The sequence below is a fragment of the Pelobates fuscus genome, chromosome 5, assembly GCF_036172605.1.
Source record: "Pelobates fuscus isolate aPelFus1 chromosome 5, aPelFus1.pri, whole genome shotgun sequence".
Taxonomy (NCBI): Eukaryota; Metazoa; Chordata; class Amphibia; order Anura; family Pelobatidae; genus Pelobates; species Pelobates fuscus.
This window is the reverse complement of record NC_086321.1, coordinates 129,726,432-129,744,658: the sequence shown is the minus strand read 5'-3', so window position 1 is coordinate 129,744,658 and position 18,227 is coordinate 129,726,432. Positions and strand designations below refer to the sequence as shown.

The 18,227-nt window shown below is 39.7% G+C and overlaps 1 protein-coding gene across 1 annotated transcript in view; it reads right to left on the bottom strand.

Moving 5' to 3' along the window:
* Positions 1–18,227, bottom strand: part of KNTC1 (kinetochore associated 1) — a 114,585-nt gene that overhangs the window by 28,170 nt on the left and 68,188 nt on the right. The window contains exons 38-47 of the mRNA XM_063454289.1: positions 14,994–15,050; positions 13,192–13,355; positions 12,643–12,747; positions 12,104–12,232; positions 8,293–8,409; positions 8,023–8,132; positions 7,729–7,939; positions 7,371–7,460; positions 6,281–6,452; positions 4,954–5,012 (exon numbers count right to left, since the gene is read on the bottom strand). Coding sequence (XP_063310359.1) covers positions 4,954–5,012; positions 6,281–6,452; positions 7,371–7,460; positions 7,729–7,939; positions 8,023–8,132; positions 8,293–8,409; positions 12,104–12,232; positions 12,643–12,747; positions 13,192–13,355; positions 14,994–15,050 — 1,214 coding nt within the window. The remainder of the gene's footprint in view (positions 1–4,953; positions 5,013–6,280; positions 6,453–7,370; positions 7,461–7,728; positions 7,940–8,022; positions 8,133–8,292; positions 8,410–12,103; positions 12,233–12,642; positions 12,748–13,191; positions 13,356–14,993; positions 15,051–18,227) is intronic.

Here is an 18,227-nt window from a genome sequence, read left to right as displayed (position 1 = left end):
GATTGGATGGATTTCAAGCCATCCAATCACAGTGCTCTTTGTCATTTTACAAGCGTGGGAAAGTTCTTTGGAATTTTCAAAGAACTTTCGCGTTCACAGTGCTTTGTGTGCTGATAGTCCGTCTGATGCATTCACCCAGAATGCATCGGACGAGAGGCCTTTTTAGGGCCTCTGAACTCGGAAGTCCCTCTGGTGGCCGTCTGATTGACTGCAACAAGAGGTGTTCCAAGCTTCCAATGTAAACACTGCATTTTCTCAGAAAATACAGTGCTTACAAGAAAAAGGCTCCGGGTAGCTGTAGCACTCACCTGAACAACCTCATTAAGCTGAAGTTGTTCAGGTGACTATAGTGTCCCTTTAAAAATATATATTTTTTCTAGAACATCTGTTATAATTACACCTCCATGAATAGACACTTGATAAATCAAATGGATAGTGATCCTCCTAAAATGATTTAGGATATACAAAAACAGAAATTTTTACTTACCGTAAATTATTTTTTTCTTAATATGGTGGCAGTACATGTGGGTTTTGCTCCTTCCTGTGGACAAGCATCTAACAAGATTAATTAAATCAACAAAACCCCTCCCCCTTGCCCTATAAAAGGGCTATCCGGCAAAACCAACCTCAGTAAGTAGCAAGAAAAACCACAGATAAAACTCATACTGTAATCAAGAAAATTTAATATAGAGGGAGGGAAGCTGTACTGCCACCATATTAAGAAAAAAAAGAATTTACGGTAAGTAAAAATTTCTGTTTTTTCTGTCATATGGTGGCAGCACATGTGGGATATAGCAAGATCCCTAACCTGGGCGTGTCCAATGTCACCCTAGGTCGCAACTTTTATGCCTAAAGGCCGTTTCAGAGGATGAGAATATCTCTAACCTGTAGAGTTTAATGAAAACGCGGAAAGGCAGCCCAAGACAGTGCCGAACAGATGGCCACTGGAAGAAACAAGAGTTCTTACTACCCCAGAGGCACCCAATACCCCAAGCGTAAAGAGTCGTGAGAGAAGCCGGAACTTCAAGACCACCGGGAGAAAACGGCCAACCAACACACTCGCCTGAGTCAAATGAAACAAAAGAATTGCAGGAAGCACCGTATCCTTGTAATTGTTATTGGAGGATAACAAACAGATGGCCAGAATAACTGAGCTCTTCAGTCCTAGGAAGAGAGATATTACAATGCTCCTTTAAGATACAAGAAAAAACGATTTAAGCCTCTGAGGAGAGGTGGCATAACTACCAAAAGGAAAGCAGAAACAAACGGTGACACGTAGTACAAACCCGTAGGAAAAAAAGAAAGGTTTAGCGTGAAGAACCACCGTGTCCACGAGCAATACTGAAAAAATAATCTGGGGATGAAAACGACTGAAGCTCTCTGAACCTTCTAGCCGATAAGATGGCCCCCAAGAAGGTGGCCTAGAGGAACAAAACTTGTAAGGGAAACCTTTTAACAGGATCGAAAGAGTGTTACCAAAAGCCAGTAAAATTCAAGGACAAATACCAGGAAGGAAAAACAGAACTCTAGGAGGATGTCTGGACCTGGCAGATTACAAAAAATCTTAAGCTTAACATATGGATGTAAAATCTAATTACAGCAGGATTCTCAGGATTGAGGCCTGAACCTCAAAGCAGAAAACGCCGAAGCCTGCAGAACAAAATCCAGAAGACATTAAAGCATGTGTTTACAGACGGATGAACACACAGGCAAAAAAAATCTAACCCTTATTAGAAAGTAGACCTTTAAAGCAGGAAATATAGTTGATCAAGCAACACAGCCAAATTAATCTTCTTGCAGACCTAGATGATGAAGAAGTAACCTAGCCGTAGTCAGGCCATTAACCTGAACCTCTACAGAACCACTAGGGTAGATACCTATACATCATGAGATCGTTCGAGCTTTGAATGTTGGGAATCAGAACCTTATTTGTCCAGCATGGAATGAGAACCAGGATAAGGCTCCAAAGACAACTAGGAAATAGCGCAAATGGTAAGACGCATTACAAAGAGAGTTATCTATCACTGAGGGACCTGCACTGAAACAGGAAAGTGACTTGGCGAACCTTGTCATTGAAATGTTTGCCAACAGGGCCATGTCTGGAACACCAAATTTCCTCTCCAGAGTGTCAAATTTCATGGACATAAGGACCAAACTTTCTGATTCCAAATTCCCTTTCTGAGCTCGACGACTATGCCAATCCCTCTGAATAGAACTACCAAAATATCTACTAGATAATTTGCACCTCAGCAAGATAACCGCATGCAGGAGAAAAAGAGCGCCTACACTGGTTCCTCCCTGCTGGTTGACGTATCAAAACCTTGTACAAGTGTCCGTATGAATCTTTACGGCCTTCCGCCGTATCCACGGACTGAAGAGATGAAGGGTGGGAAGCACAGCTTTAAACCCCCGAAATCTGCGGATTTTCCCTTAATCATTACCACGAAACATGATGGGGACTAGATAAGAGCATCTGTAGCGATCCCCAACAAGATCATTAGACGGAAGACAGTCTTCCTGAAAGGAACTCTATCTAATTCGAAAAAACGGATCCGCTACTACCAACTCCCATTCTTCTTTGATAGGGGAGAGAAAACCAAAAATGTTTTTGACTTGTTACGAGATCTAGGGACTCTTATGAATAAGAAATAGAATCTATGGATTGCTGGTGGAATCGTCGGTGTCAGAAATGATTCCCTCTGTATGCTCCGTCTGATCTGGAAAAAAATGAATAATCGCCTTTATGTACACAACTGTACTTTCTTTAGAAAGTACCGAGGCCATACTCTGTAATATCCTGTTACAATTAACGGAATTTCATTGGACAACTTCAAATTCTGGAACGATTGGAGCAGAGGTTAATCCTGTCCCCAGGACTTCTGTTCTGCAGTGCGTTGAGCAAAAAAGGAAAAAGTAATAAAACAATATCTCCGGTTATGGCAGCTCCTGCTAGTAAAGCTGTCTGATAGGTTTGCCCTGAAAACACATACCTTGTGGGTGTCTCTTAACCGACAAAAATGCCAGAGATATCAGTAACATACACTGAATCTGTACAAACAGAAAGCATACCTACACAACCTATGCTATATACCAAGGTTACGCAGCTCCTATGGATACATATATATAGGAGCTTCTGTGAGGATGACGTCTCTATACAGCCTAATGAGCATACATAAACTGAGGCTGTAACCTCCTGGTAACTCATCCATAGAGAATCTAGAGAAGACATATACTGAGGCCCTGTCTTCCCAGTGCCTCATACATAAAGCATATAGATGATACATATACCGAGGTTATGTTCTCCTAGTAACTAGTACCTAGGGCATGATACGGAGGCTGTGTTTTCAGAACTCATACATAGAGTATATAAAAGGTACATCTACCAAAAACTGAACCCTCATAGAAACTTCATACATATCGCCTATAATGATTACAATTACTGAAGCTTAGTCCTCACATCAACTCGACAGAGTATATAGTGGATACATATACTGAGGCTGAGTCCTCACAATAACTCCTAAACAGAGCATACACGGAGGATGAGTGCTCATAAAACCGCAGTCATAGCGCATATAGTGAATACAAATACTATAGCGGAGTCCACACTTCAACTCGTCATAGAGCATATAGTGGGTACATCTACTGAGGCCGAGTCCTCATGGAAACCATGCATTGCGTATTAAGTGGATACATATCAATGCGTCATAGAGCATTAAGTGGATACATATCAATGCGTCATAGAGCATATAGTGGATACATCTAAAGAGGTTTTGTCCTTATACAAAGAGCCTATAGTGTGTACACATACTGAGGCTGAGCCCTGGTAGAAACTCATACACAGAGCATATAATGGATACATATACTGAAGCTGAGTCTTCCCAGCCACCCGTCATAGAGCATATAGTGAGTACAATTACTGCTCACAGCAACTCGTCATAGTGCCTATAGTGAGTACATATACAGCTCACAGTAACTCGTCATAGAGCATATAGTGGGTACATATACTGCTCACAGCAACTCGTCATAGTGCATACAGTGAGTACATATACTGCTCACAGTAACTCGTCAAAGAGCATATAGTGGGTACATATACTGTTCACAGCAACTCGTCATAGTGCATACATCTTCTGCTCACAGCAACACGTCATATTGCATATAGTGAGTACATATACTGCTCACAGCAACTCGTCAGTGGGGAAAGCGGTCCAAAACATTACCCATCCTGAAATAAAAGCTCCTTAGCACTCTCCGTCCTCTTCTATCCTCGTAGCTTCATATTTGTAAATGAAGTGTCTAAACTTTTACAGAGATCATTTTGAAGGAAAGATTAATTAATCTTACCTCAAAATGCCTCTGAGCTGTGTGGGGGGTTGGTGACACGGCGTACCACTTCTGGCAAGCATCCATGCTGTCAGTGGGTACTGCACAGCTTCATCTACGCCGAGCATCAAATTTCGCTGCATTTTTTTTTTTTTTTTTTAAATAAAGTTTCGGAATGTGCATTTGCGCCACTGGAACTTTTGGTGGAACGCATCACTTCCCGGGCGTGCGTTCCACCGCTGTGTGCAGGCTTCCATCTGCCTCAAGACCGCCTTCAGGAAGTATTCGCCGGAACACTCACGGCATAAAAGGCAACGTATCTACTTGCTCCGTAACCATAACGGAAGGAGCATGGTCTCTCAGCTAACCGCCCGGGCAGCTCTCGGACCGGAATACCCCAGACCAGCAGCCTGTGTGTATCACCCTCCAGATGCTGTGTCCTTCCCTCTCTGGACAAGAAAGGAAACTGAGGTTGGTTTTGCCGGATAGACCTTTTTTAAATTTAATTAATCTTGTTAGATGCTTGTCCACAGGAAGGAGGAAAACCCACATGTACTGCCACCATATGACAGAACAATATAGAATTTAACCAGAAAGGTCTCCAAACTTTGATTACATGCCCTACAAACTCACCTTCATCAGTCTGGAAATTAGCAGCAGTGTTGGGAAGGATTCTTCACTAAGTTCTGCAGCTGAAAGACATTTGATTTGAATACAATATATTAGACACAATATTTCTGTTTCTTTTTCTATAATGCAATATATGCCCTGGCTATGTGAGGTCAGTTTCATTCAATTTATTCTAAATTGAGTTGGGAGTTTCTTCAACAAATCAGGGCTAACCATATAGATATCTTTAGCAAAAATATTCTATAGTTGGCAAGAGTTTCTCTATTTAACATAAATAACTGAGAATATGGTGAAAATAGGACAATAACTTATTTTTAAAATATTTTATTGAATATAGATGTAGAAAAAATGAATAATCCATTAATATATCATAAAGCAGGGTATATAGAATTAATGAATAGTATAATATAGTATAATAAAATATTAGAATAACATTACAACATACCCTTCCTGGTTGTACAGGTAATCTCTCAATATATATAATCACCAGAATTGTTCAGTAAGTCTTTGTCAAGCAAGTGTATGCAGAGCGCAGATACCTTAATTGCATATATATGTATAAAAATTGTCCTACATGTTGCTTGCTAAAGGAACACTATAGTGTTAAGAATGCAAACCTGTATTCCTAACTCTATAGTTGTAGTCTCATTATGTATTCTCAGGGCACCTTTTTATAAGACTTTTTTTTCCCAGCAAAGACAAAGTTTAAAGTGCATCTAATAACAGCCACTAGAGGTGTATTTAACCATTCAGTATAAGTATTTACTAACAGCAATGCTTTACATTAACTAAATGTTAATTTAGTTAAACTAAAAGAACCACTGCACCCAGACCACTTCAATGAAAAGTGTTCAATGTATTGTAACATCATATATAAATAAGATTGTGTCCACTTTTTTATTTTAAAAGGACAGGGTGGGCACCATAACCTCTATACGCCGATATAGTTGACGTCTGCCACAGTTCTTGATCAAACCACTTCAGCAGTTTAACCAATAGCAGGGTTCCTGTATTAGCAGTACCAATTTAATAGCCATTCTAGGCTAGCAGGGGCCTAGAGAATGCGGGTGTTTGTAAACTGTTAGATCAATTACACAGAGAAAGTGCTCATAAGCTAATGGCATCATTGCCACTATATAACCCTTTAGTGGTTACGGTTTCGAGTCAGATCCTTGTCTTTGGTATTTTAGAGAAAGGTAAAATTATATGATTTTCAACATGAAATGGTATAAGAACTCTAAATCTTTATAATTACATAATATTCATTTTATCACCAATCAGAATGTAAAAGAAATGAAAAAAAAATAGAAAGTAGTTACAGTAAACATACATATAATTCCCCAAAAACTGGATGCAGTTGAAAAAAAGAGAAGATGAAAAGGCAGCCTTGTATGAGAATGAGAGTACATTGCAATTCCATGTTCCAATATGTACTGGTGCTCTAAATCGGCAGGAGGTGCAATCCTCTTGTAGGATTTCAAATGATTAATTAGACCGAGAGCCTTAAAACAAACACAAATTATTAATGTTGAACAGATCAGTTAACAAAAATGCTTTACAGAGATGAACATCAATATTGTGGAAATAGGACCTGAACCATGAGGACCCTTAATACTCTGCACCGTGCAGCAAGATGGAAAAAGAAATAAAAAATAGTGTGATATTGCAATAAGACATCAAAGTAAAGCAAACTTTAAAAAGAAAAAAGAAATAAAGCATTTTGTGTGTGGAATACACATACATTCTTTGCTCTGATCATATTCTGGCTCCCAAAAAGACTTGAGCATGACTTGATCTTTCTAAATGGTGGGGATATTTTACTGTGGAATAGAATCGTAAAGCTAAGATTGCTACTGGTTCTTAGAGGGGAGCTCTAAGCAAAATAACCACCAAAACCCATTGTAGTGGTTATGGCAATAACAGGCTACTTGCACCATCCTGAGTCTGTATCAAGAGGTTTTTGAGCAGTCAGCCGCAAACCGAGGTCCCCAGGCACGGCCAATTGCTCGTCATATCAATTCAGAAGCTCCACTTCTTCAGTAGCAATGTCAATTGAAACCAAACTGGAATGGCACTGATAAGCGAAGCATATCAGCTGATGCTTTCATCCTGTACATGCCTTTCAAATCTTTACAACAAAGTGACATTGCGAACGTGAAAGATGAAGTGGCAACTCAGTGAGGTGACTGGCATCACATGGAGGACCCTCAATTTGTGTTAAGTTGCTTGAAAAAATTATACACTGAAACGAGGGCCTGTGTCTGCACCTTAACCACTACAACAGCCTGCAGTGGTCATGGTGCTTAAAGTATTCCTTGCAGTGGTTAAAAAGATATTTTGCATGCACTGTGTGTGCTAATATTTGAAAGAGTATTTGAAAACAGACTATTTACTGAACTCTAAAATCAGTTCCATCTTACCTGGTTGAGCTGGATGCTGGTATTTTTTTCATCAGCTGCAATTATTACTTGCAAGACTCCTTCAATGGTTTCATAATCATAGGGATCCAGCTAATAAAATCAAAAACACACACAGCCAAATGTTACTAAAATGTATCTAACAGATAAGAACACAAAACCGCAATATTATGTTTTACTGAAAAACCCTCAAGTACCATTTTACTAAAAACACACACAGATTTTTAACCGTAGATACCCAATAATGGTCAGAAAAGAAGAATCTGAAAAGAAAAAAAATGATATACCATCCCTGGTAAGAGATAGTAGTAAAACGATTTTAGAATTAAATAAATGTCTGTAAAATAAGAGACTTCCGTACCTTATGCAGTATGCCACTTAGACTTACAACCAGGTCTTGGGTACTATTTAATAGAGGTATTATTTCTTTGGCTTTTGTTACTAGTTCGGAGCTTGAAAACTGTGAAGAGTCCAGGGTGAAATCACCTTCACCACGCTTTAAGTTTGAACCTGACAAAAGCAGTGTTTCAATATAGAGTTGGAGAGCAGCATCACTGTCCAATTCAAATGTGCTGCAATACAAAAAGGTTATCCATTTTTGGATCCAGTACTTAAATACAATTTACAAAGTTACCAGTAGCATATCATATTGTACCTGCAGTACTTAAGTATGAGTGCTGTGTCCACATTTGAGTTTTGAACTAATGTGCCAAGTAGCTCTTTCTTTCGTTTGGAATTCTGTCTAAAAACAGACTGGAAGGATACCTTTTAAAAACAAACAAATAGCTCACATCAAATAACTTTAAAAAAATAAAAAAATAAATAATTGTTCAATATTATGATTAAATGGCCACAATCTGATTAAACCCTATGTTTCCAAATATCTGTGTGGCTTATTCATATTTTAACAGGCATTCATACTCACTCCAAAGTTACTGAGCTGGATACCCCACTCTGCATCTGTTTTTAGTTCTTGAAACTTTTTCCGTTCCTCATTCTCATTACACAGGAGGGCGAGTTGTGCTCCAACCACAGCTACAGCCTAAAGTGTAAACAAGGTAAAGTTGCAATAATACTGCTACTGTTTTGTGAGACTTCTATTTTGCTTACTAATCACCAGAATGTACATGTTTAGTTATTGTAAAAATTAATACAAATAAATGTTAAAAGACACAACCTCCAATGTATTGCCGGTTTACAATGTAATTTGAAAAAACTCACTGAAGGAGTTCTGGGGATCAACAAACAGTAATGTGCCTTTAATCACAGGGTGTACATTGGTTGTGATACGGCCTAATACCCGTGGGTATTCTTTTTACATAACCTGCACCGCTAAACTGCTCCACTAAATTCTAGGACTCATCTTTGGTAGAGTATGCAGGATATACTGAGCTGATATCTGGTTACTATAGGAGATTCTATCCATCCAGTCTTTTGGCAATATGTTGTTGGTAATTACACTATAGAGAACAATGAATAGCCATAGCTTGTGAGACCTCAAGGTAGAGACAACTTCTTAGAACGCACTGTTTATTATATCCAGATTCATCTTACATATATCACAGCATACAGCAAAATAAACATTGCACAAATATTTTCACCAATGGGAATACAGAACAGGGCACAGGAAAATAACTACAAAGTGATTCCTTACACTAGTTCTTCATCCTCCCCCACCCCTCCCTACGTGTACATATACCTTGCCAACAAAAGGTTATCTTGATTGGACCCACTGTCCCTTCAGAGCAATCTCTGGTTACATCAACACAGCCCTTTGCTGTAGTTGATAGAGTTGCTGGCTCCCACAGCAGGTAGTCATTTAACTTGATTAGCACACAAAATAAATTTTTCACCTGATTATACTTTATGCCTGCATAGAGAGCTGCTGACCTCACCCTCTGTTGACCCACAGCTGCATACATAGACACACACACTACTCTATGTATAATATAGGTACACATTAAAGAGATCCCTGTACTACAGAGATGCCTATGTGTATGAAAAACCACCACAAAAATGGCTTGTGATTTGCGCCAAGCAAATCAAGCCATCCATCATATGGGTTAATGTCCATTCTTGAATATATTTTCACTATGAATTTAAATTAGTTGTTTAAACCATCTTTGAATTTTAATAAACCTCATGTTCTATCTATCGCCAAATCCAGTCATTTCCATTTCAAAAACATTACACGCACCCACCCCTAATTAACGCCAGATGCGACTAAGGTGTTGGTCCATTCCACTGTCCTTTCTCGCCTTGACTACTGTAATCAGTGGTCTTACGTGCTCCCAACTTGCGCCGTTACAGTCCATAATGAATGCTGCGGCGAGGCTCATCTTCCTGTCCACCCGCACCTCCCATGCCTCACCCTTCTGTCAGTCCCTACATTGGCTTCCTATCAAATATAGAGCTCAATTTAAAATTCTGGTTCTTGCTTTCAAATCTCTACATAATGCTGCTCCCACCTATCTATCCTCCCTAATGCACAAGTATGTCCCGTCTAGGCCCTTACGATCTGCTGAAGACTTACGTCTATCTTCTGTCCGTACTCCCACCTCTGATGCTCGCCTTCAAGATTTCTCGAGGTCTGCACCGTTCCTGTGGAACTCTCTTCCCTCCTCCGTTAGATGCTCACCCAGTCTCCACTCCTTCAAAAATTTGTTAAAAACCCACTTCTTCATAAAAGTGTATCAATTAAACTGTTAATAGCTCCCAACTGATTCTTCTTCTGCAACTGTCACTAGTCTAACACTATCCTTACCTTTTGTGTCATTTTACCCCACTCCCTCTAGCATGTAAGCTCATTGAGCAGGGCCCTCAACCCCTCTGTTCCTGTGTGTCCAACTTGTCTGGTTACAACTACATGTCTGTTCGTCCACCCATTGTAAAGCGCTGCGGAATTTGACGGCGCTCTATAAATATCATAATAATAATAATAATTTCAAGCTAAAAAAAAAAAAAGTTTATTTTTTTTTAAAACAGCATTTTAGGATTTTATATAGTTGTGCTCAAAAGTTTGCAATTGGTAATATATGTACCATTTTTAAAGCAAACATGAGTGAGCAGGCAAAAAATTATTATTTTATTTATTATGGGTAGGTTATAACAGAATGGCACAATAATAAAACAAAACAAAGAAAAAAATGAAATGACCTCGGTTCAAAAGTCTGCATATCCTTAATTCTTAATACGCTGTATAGCCCCCTTTAGCATCAATGACTGTGTGCAATCTTTTGTAATAGTGGTATATGAGGTTCCTAATTCTTGCAGGTGGTATAGCTGCCCATTCATCTTGGCAAAATGCCTCCAGGTCATGCAAAGCCTTTGGTCGTCTTGCATGAACCGCACATTTGAAATCTCCCCAGAGTGGCTCGATGATATTAACTTCAGGAGACTGATGGCCACTCCAGAACCGTTGCCTTTTTCTGCTGTAACCACCGGAAGGTCAACTTGGCCTTGTGCTTAGAGTCATTGTCATGCTGGAAAGTCAAAGAGCAGCCCAATGAGCAGCTTTCTAGCAGAAAAATGCAAATTGTCTGCCAGTATTGTCTGATAACATGCTGCATTCATCTAGACATCAATTTCCACAAGATTCCCCGTGCCCTTAGATATCACACCCCCTCACCCCAAAACATCAGTGAGCCACTACCATGCTTCACAGTGGGGATGATATTCTTTTCAGTACAGGCCTTGTTGACCCCTCTCCAAACATAGCTACAGCTACAATTACAGTGTGCCAGAAGCTCAGGAGTGTCAAGGTGATTGTCGAGCATATTGTAGCCAGGCTTTTTTTGTGGCATTGCTGCAGTAAAGGCTTCTTTCTGGCAACTTGACCATGCAGTTCATTTTTGTTCTCGTCATATTGTGCTCCTTGAAACAACCACACCGTCTTTTTCCAGAGCAGCCTGCATTTCTCCTGAGGTTACCTGTGGATTTTTCTTTGTATCCCGAACAATTCTTCTGGCAGTTGTGGCTGAAATCTTTCTTGGTCTAGCTGACCTTGGCTTGGTATCAAGAGATCCCTGAATTTTAGACTTCTTAATAAGTGATTAAACAGTAGTGACTGTCATTTTCAAGGCTTTGGATTTCTTTTTATATCCTTTTTCAGCTTTATAAAGTTCCATTACCTTGTTACGTAGCTCTTTTGACAGTTCTTTTCTGCTCCCTATGGCACAGTATCTAGCCTGCTCAGTGCATCCACGTAAGAGCCAACAAACTAATTGACTATTTATACAGAGACACTGATTGCAATTTAAAAAGCCACAGGTGTGGGAAATTAACCTTTAATTTCCATTTTAACCTGTGTGTCACTTTGTGTGTCTGTAACAAGGCCAAACATTTAAGGGTATTTAAACTTTTAATCAGGGCCATTTTGGTGATTTCTGTTACCATTATGATTTAAAAAGGAGCCAAACAACTATGCGATAATAAATGGCTTCATATGACCACTATAAAGAAAGTACGTTTTTTGGCATGATCAATCATATTTTCAAAATCAATGCCAAAATTTCTGCCAGGGTATGCAAATGTTTTATCACAACTGTACGTTATACCTATTTTGCCTTCTGAATTATCTTCCTGGTCCTAAAAACCATTTTGTAGACTTTGTCATATTATGTCCAATAGCAGTAATAAACATTTTGTCACACTTTACTTGATGAAGTATTCAACACATGCACTTTTATAGCTTTATTCGAGTTAGGTAATTGGCTCTCTTTTTTATTTGAACCTACCATAATCTTGTTATAATTTTGCCAGGTGTTGTTTATAATATCCCATAGTTTCTCAAACACGACTTCTTTGGAAAGTAGAGTACAGTAACCCAACGCCAGATCACAATCCACAACACGACAATTAAAAACCTACATAAAATGGAGAAAAATTAATCATTTACAATTCACTGTTTTCTTGAGTGACAATTCGCATAAATCTATATGACAACCCACGAAAATGACTTATCCACAACTATAAAGACTCTAGCAATACAGGAATATCCATGAACTGTTGTGTGGGGTCCCTTGAGGAATTGTGCGCAAACCACCTTTTTCCTTGCTCCCTTGAGGAATGGAGTTTTTGAAGTACGCCAAAGAGACTATGTAACACTAAAGGAAATAAGTGCCTACAGCTTACTTCTCTAACTCTTGTGAATATCTACTGCTGTTGCATTCATTGATAAACAAACTAAATAAATATAAAAGCTGAGCAGATCTAGCATGACATTTTACACAGCAGAGCTTTTTTTCCTAAAGTTAAAATCAATATGTTGACTCACCTTATGTAGTAAAGCCATTGCAGTGTCTTTAATAAGAGCAACAGTTTTTTCACCAAACACAGAAATAAATGCTAGGGTTTCTGCCAGCACTTTTTCGTCATGCAACTAGAAGAAGAAAACAAACAAAACAAAACAAAAACAACGATAATAATGTAGCAAGCCCTAAATATTAAATTTTACCATTCAAACATCCAGCTTCTGCTTCCCAACAATCATTCAACCAAGGTATATCAGTACTGGTGTCACTACTGGATTATTTAAAGATTTGCATTTTAGCAATAGAATGAACCACTATATATTAAATACCTTGCAATTCATATTACACCATAAATGCGTTATTTTTTGTTAGTATATTAACCTGCTCATCGGGCAAGTAACACTAAGCCTTATGGTAATGATATGTTAAAGCAGTTTACATTACTCATCAATATTAAATACCTTATTGAAATAATTTTGTGAGCAATTAACATTGTAAACCATAAAGAAGATAACAAATAGATGGGAATTGTGTGACTAAAACAATGTACAGGCTCAGGAATTATGTCATACCTTTGAGCTCAAGCGATTATCCATGTTGTTTGAAACACCATGTTGTAAGCATGTTCCAAATGCCTGGGTTATTAAATGCAAGGTTAGCTCACACTGGCTGCATTCTTGCAGATTTTCCATCAATGCAGTTATTGGAGTTGTAGCAGGAAGTAGTAAGTTTTGCCCTGTACAATAATAAAGCAGTTCACAACACCACATTTTATAGTTTGTTTTTTTTGTTCAGTAATAAATTAGGAAGGCACAACGACAAAAATTAAATGACAATAGGAACATAAAATGGAGGAGAACCCATAAAAAAGTGACACATGCTAACGAATAGGAGCGGAAGAGGGGACCAAGATCTACTAAGATCGTACAAGTAGCAAGGAGATCTCGTATCAGGGTGCAACGTAGCAGTGAGATATCCAGCTGTTGTCTGTTAAAAGCAACATCATTTCTTACATGCTATGAATGTACACTCTAGTCATCCAATCAAGAATATTAAAGGAACACTGTAGGATCAGGAACACAAACATGTATTCCTAACCCTAAGTGTTAAAAATTCCGTCAAGCTCCCTGGATCCCCCATAATATAGTAAAATTTTACTTTTATCCCAGTTTGCTGCTGCTTGCTCTGCCCCTGATCTTCCTCCTTGTGTTATACAGGTGTTATACAAATTACAAAGCCAATCACAATGCTTTCCCATAGGAAAGCATTGGATTGACCAAGACTGTCAAGGAAGCAGATCGGGGCAGAGCAAGCACAAGCCAAACACAGCCCTAGCCAATCAGCATCTCCTCATAGAGATGCATTGAATCTCTATGAGGAAAGTTCAGAGTCTCCACACAGGTGGTGGAGACACTGAATGGCAGTGCTACACACTATACAGCACTGCCCCAGAAAGCACCTATAGTAGCCGTCTGAGGAGTGGCCAGTGGAAGTATCCCTAGACTGTAATGTAAACACTGTATTTTCCCTGAAAGAAAACGGTGTTTACTGCAAAAAGCCTGAAGTGAATGATTATACTCACCAGAACAAATACAATAAGCTGTAGTTGTTCTGGTGACCATAGTGTCGCTTTAAGGACCATAACCATTTGCAAAAAGAGTTGAAACAATGTTTCTATTTCTCCTCTCAACTTGCAGTGTTTGACCTGGCTTTGCCTTGTCTTTACTGGATTTGCTACATCTGTAGTAAAAACTTAGATGTAATAGAGCATCTCTTGTAAAAAGTGTTAATACGAGTAATAGGTGTAAATTTCAGAGAAGTGACAGTTTCCCTCTAAAGTATATGTAAAAAAGAAAAAATTGCAGAAAGATGTTGGGGCATGCATACAGAGCCTGTGTTCGTTTCACGGCGGTATGGCGCTATTTAAACACTGCCATTTCTGTATTAACCCTACACCTGCACACATGCTCTAGTAATCCTGTACCATCAGCAAAACCCCAAACGTACAGCATTAAACCAGAACTAATTGGATTAAGAAAAACGCCCCACAATGTGATGCATAATTAAGCAAAAATATGATTCATTAAAGTGATACTATCTCATATTATGTATTTGGGGAATCCACAGTAGGTCAGTGCTATCATGAAAGGTGCTTATACGGTGCAGAAAGAATACTTCGTAGTTCACTCAGGAAAGAAAGAGTGCCTAAGTATAGCGGAGTCACCAATCAATGTCAATGAAGGACATAAGAGGTCTGTGGTTGGCAATAGGTACAACTGAAGAGGTGCTACTGTGATGCTTGGCAAAAACAGTTGGTGGCTGAGACACAGGTACTGTAAACAATTTCACTTCACATATTTTTGTTTCACCTTACCTTTTACATAGGGACAGCATGCCAGACTTGCACAGTCCAAGGGATACATTTTCCTGCCTGTAAAACAAAACAAAACAATATATACCGTATTTATCGGCGTATGACACGCACCAGCGTATAACACGCACCTCATTTTAAGAAGGAAATTCCAGGAAATGTCCCCCCCTCCCATAGTATTCCCCCCCCCCCCCATCCCATAGTATTCTCCCCCCCCTTTCCATAGTAAGTTTTCTTGTAATTGTCTTATTTATTGTTACATCCCCCCCCTCTCAAAATATTGTAAAGCGCTACGGAATCTGTTGGCGCTATATAAATGGCAATAATAATAATAATAATATTCTCCCCCCCTTTCCATAATATTCTCCCCCCCTTTCCATAGTATTCTCCCCCCCTCCCATAGTGCCCCCCCCCCTCATCATAGTATTCTCCCCCCCATAGTGTCCCCCCCCCTTTCCATAGTGTCCCCCCCCCCTCCCATAGTATTCTCCCCCCTCATCCCATAGTGTTTCCCCCCCCTTTCCATAGTATTCTCCACCCCCTCCCATAGTGTTCCCCCCCTCATCCCATAGTTTTCTCCCCCCCTCCCCTTGTCCCATAGTGCCTTACCTGTCTTGAAGCGTGGGCCGACTTCACAGCGCGCACTGCGGTACAGGAACTTCAATTTCAGGTTCCGGCGGGACTGAAAGGAAGTGTGCACACTTCCTTTCAGTCCCGCCGGAAACCGGAACCCGAAATTGAAGTTCCAGTACCGCGGTGCGCGCTGAACACCGGCCCACGCTTCAAGACAGGTAAGTAATTATGGGATATCGGCGTATAACACGCACCCATCATTTCCCCCCCCATTTTCAGGGAGAAAAAGTGCTTGTTATACGCCGATAAATACGGTATATATATATATATATATATATATATATACTTTCAGTGTTCCTTGACTAAAGGGGGTTAAAAATCAGGTTGCTTCAGTAAATCAATTAGGGAGCTACATAAACCCTATGCAGAGGGAAATCGGTCTCTCCTGTGAAGAGCTGGGGCGGAGACAGAGAGACTGTGAGTCAAAGAAAGGGTACTCTATGTTAGTAAGTCTCCAGTGTGGAGGAGTTTATTTTGGTTTTAATGTGGCTCAATTGGGGCCAGTGCTCAATAAAACTTTCCTCATAAGAAAGAACTGTTTATGACCCAAGACCCGACAAGCCTGCTAATAAATATGTGTATATATTCCTGACGAAAGTTCTGCACTAGAACTGAAACGTTGATTCTTTGTGGCAGTTGCTGAATAAAAGCGAAGTTATTTTTTCACCATTTTTTCGAAGTCCTTGGAGTGCTATTTCCTACTATTTTGTTGTTTATATATATATATACACACACACACACACACACACACACAAACACTTGAAAATACATCCTGCACTCAATATATAAGTTTGGTATATGTTATAATTATGTCAGGGTTTTTTTGTATATTGTTTCTATAGCAACGTCCTCCCAATGATGCCACGGAACGCTGTCTCGCGTGATGAGGTAATGACGTCACACACACCATGCCGTTGGTGGAACCAGCGCGAGATCCAGACCGGGCTGATAGGGAGTGGATGGTGGCGGGTAAGTTAATTGTATGTATGTGTAGGTATATAGGGAAGTGCTTGTACTGTGATAGTTGGTCCTGATAAAAGTTTGTGTTTAACAAACTGAAACTTAGATTATTTTTATGGGAAGCTAATTAAACGCTAAGCTTTATTTTTTGACAAGTCCTGCGAGTGCTATCTGGACAGACAGACAGACACACACACAGCTATGCTGGTGGATACTCCAAGAGATTTGTTACAAAAAGTGATGCAGAATGTTCAGCTTGCTATCTTTTAACAAACCTACACAAGCCAGACACATTTTTTCCATGTTATCTAAGTATAACGATACTACTTGTGTATAGATTACATATGTAAAAAAGTACCGGTATATATTTTTTTTAAGTCACAGCAAGTCTAAATTATATGATGTGTTACGATTACCTTAAAACATAAAGAACAAACACATTCCACAGCTCTTAAAGGATCACTATAGTGTCAGGAAAACAAAGTTGTTGACACTATGTACTCCTTAGGACCCTCTCACCCTCAGGGCCCCCTCCCTTGACGCTGAAGGGGTTAAATCCCCTTCAGTTACTTACCTTTATCCAGCGCCAGGCTCCCTAGGCGCTGGTGACCTCTCCTCCCTCGCCGACATCAACTCCCTCTGAATGCGCATCAAGAGCCTCGCGTGCATTCAAACAGTCCATAGGAAAGCATTTTTCAATGTTTTCCTATGGACGTTCTGCACGCTGAATGCGAATTTTGCATCCAGCGTCACAGAAGCACCTCTAGCGGCTGTCAGGAAGCCACTAGAGGCTGAGTTAACCCTGCAATGTAAACATAGCAGTTTCTCTGAAACTGCTACGTCTACATGTGAAGGGCTAAAACCTGGGGGGACCTGGCACCCAGACCACTTCATTGAGCTGAAGTGGTCTGGGTGACTATAGTGTCCCTTTAACATTTCACAAAAGCACATACAGTATTTGCAAATGGCCTGTCTGCATTACACACATTGCGTACTTTTGTCTCAGCATTAAATATTCCCCAATGCTATTCTACGTGTGATTCTTTGGGGGGAACGCTGCTGAAAAGTACCATGTTTTAGGGCAGGTTTGACAACTCAAGTAAGTAGTTTTATAGTACTTTAAACTGAAGTAACGGATTTATAGAAGTCATGCATAAAATCCATATGTTAATAGCAAGACCATTTTGCTGCTGTAGCAAAAGGATTAACAGATGCCACTATTGAGTTACAATTAAAAAATATGTTTCAATATAACTTTTAAATCAGTCTCTCTTCAGAAGATACTAGATATTTATGCTAGTGAAATGATAAACAAATAGAAAACCTCTGCTGTTAGCTGAACAGGGACCTGTGATCGTCTACAATACAAAAAGTGATATGCCACATTAGTAAGCACAAGGCTGTGTAGCAGGCAAGTGTATTAGCATCAGTGTTTAGCAATAAATGCCACGTCCCACAATGCCAAGTGCAGAGCTCCATGGACAGCGTGCAAGGTAAAATAAACAAAAATGCAACAATACATCCTGCTATCAGCCGGACAAGCTTAGACCAGCATGTGTCTGTGTAATCCAAATTTAGAGAGCTGCAATGGCCTGGGCTCCTAAAGAGTTCAGCCAAGCTAGAAATAGGGATTTGCGTCAGTGT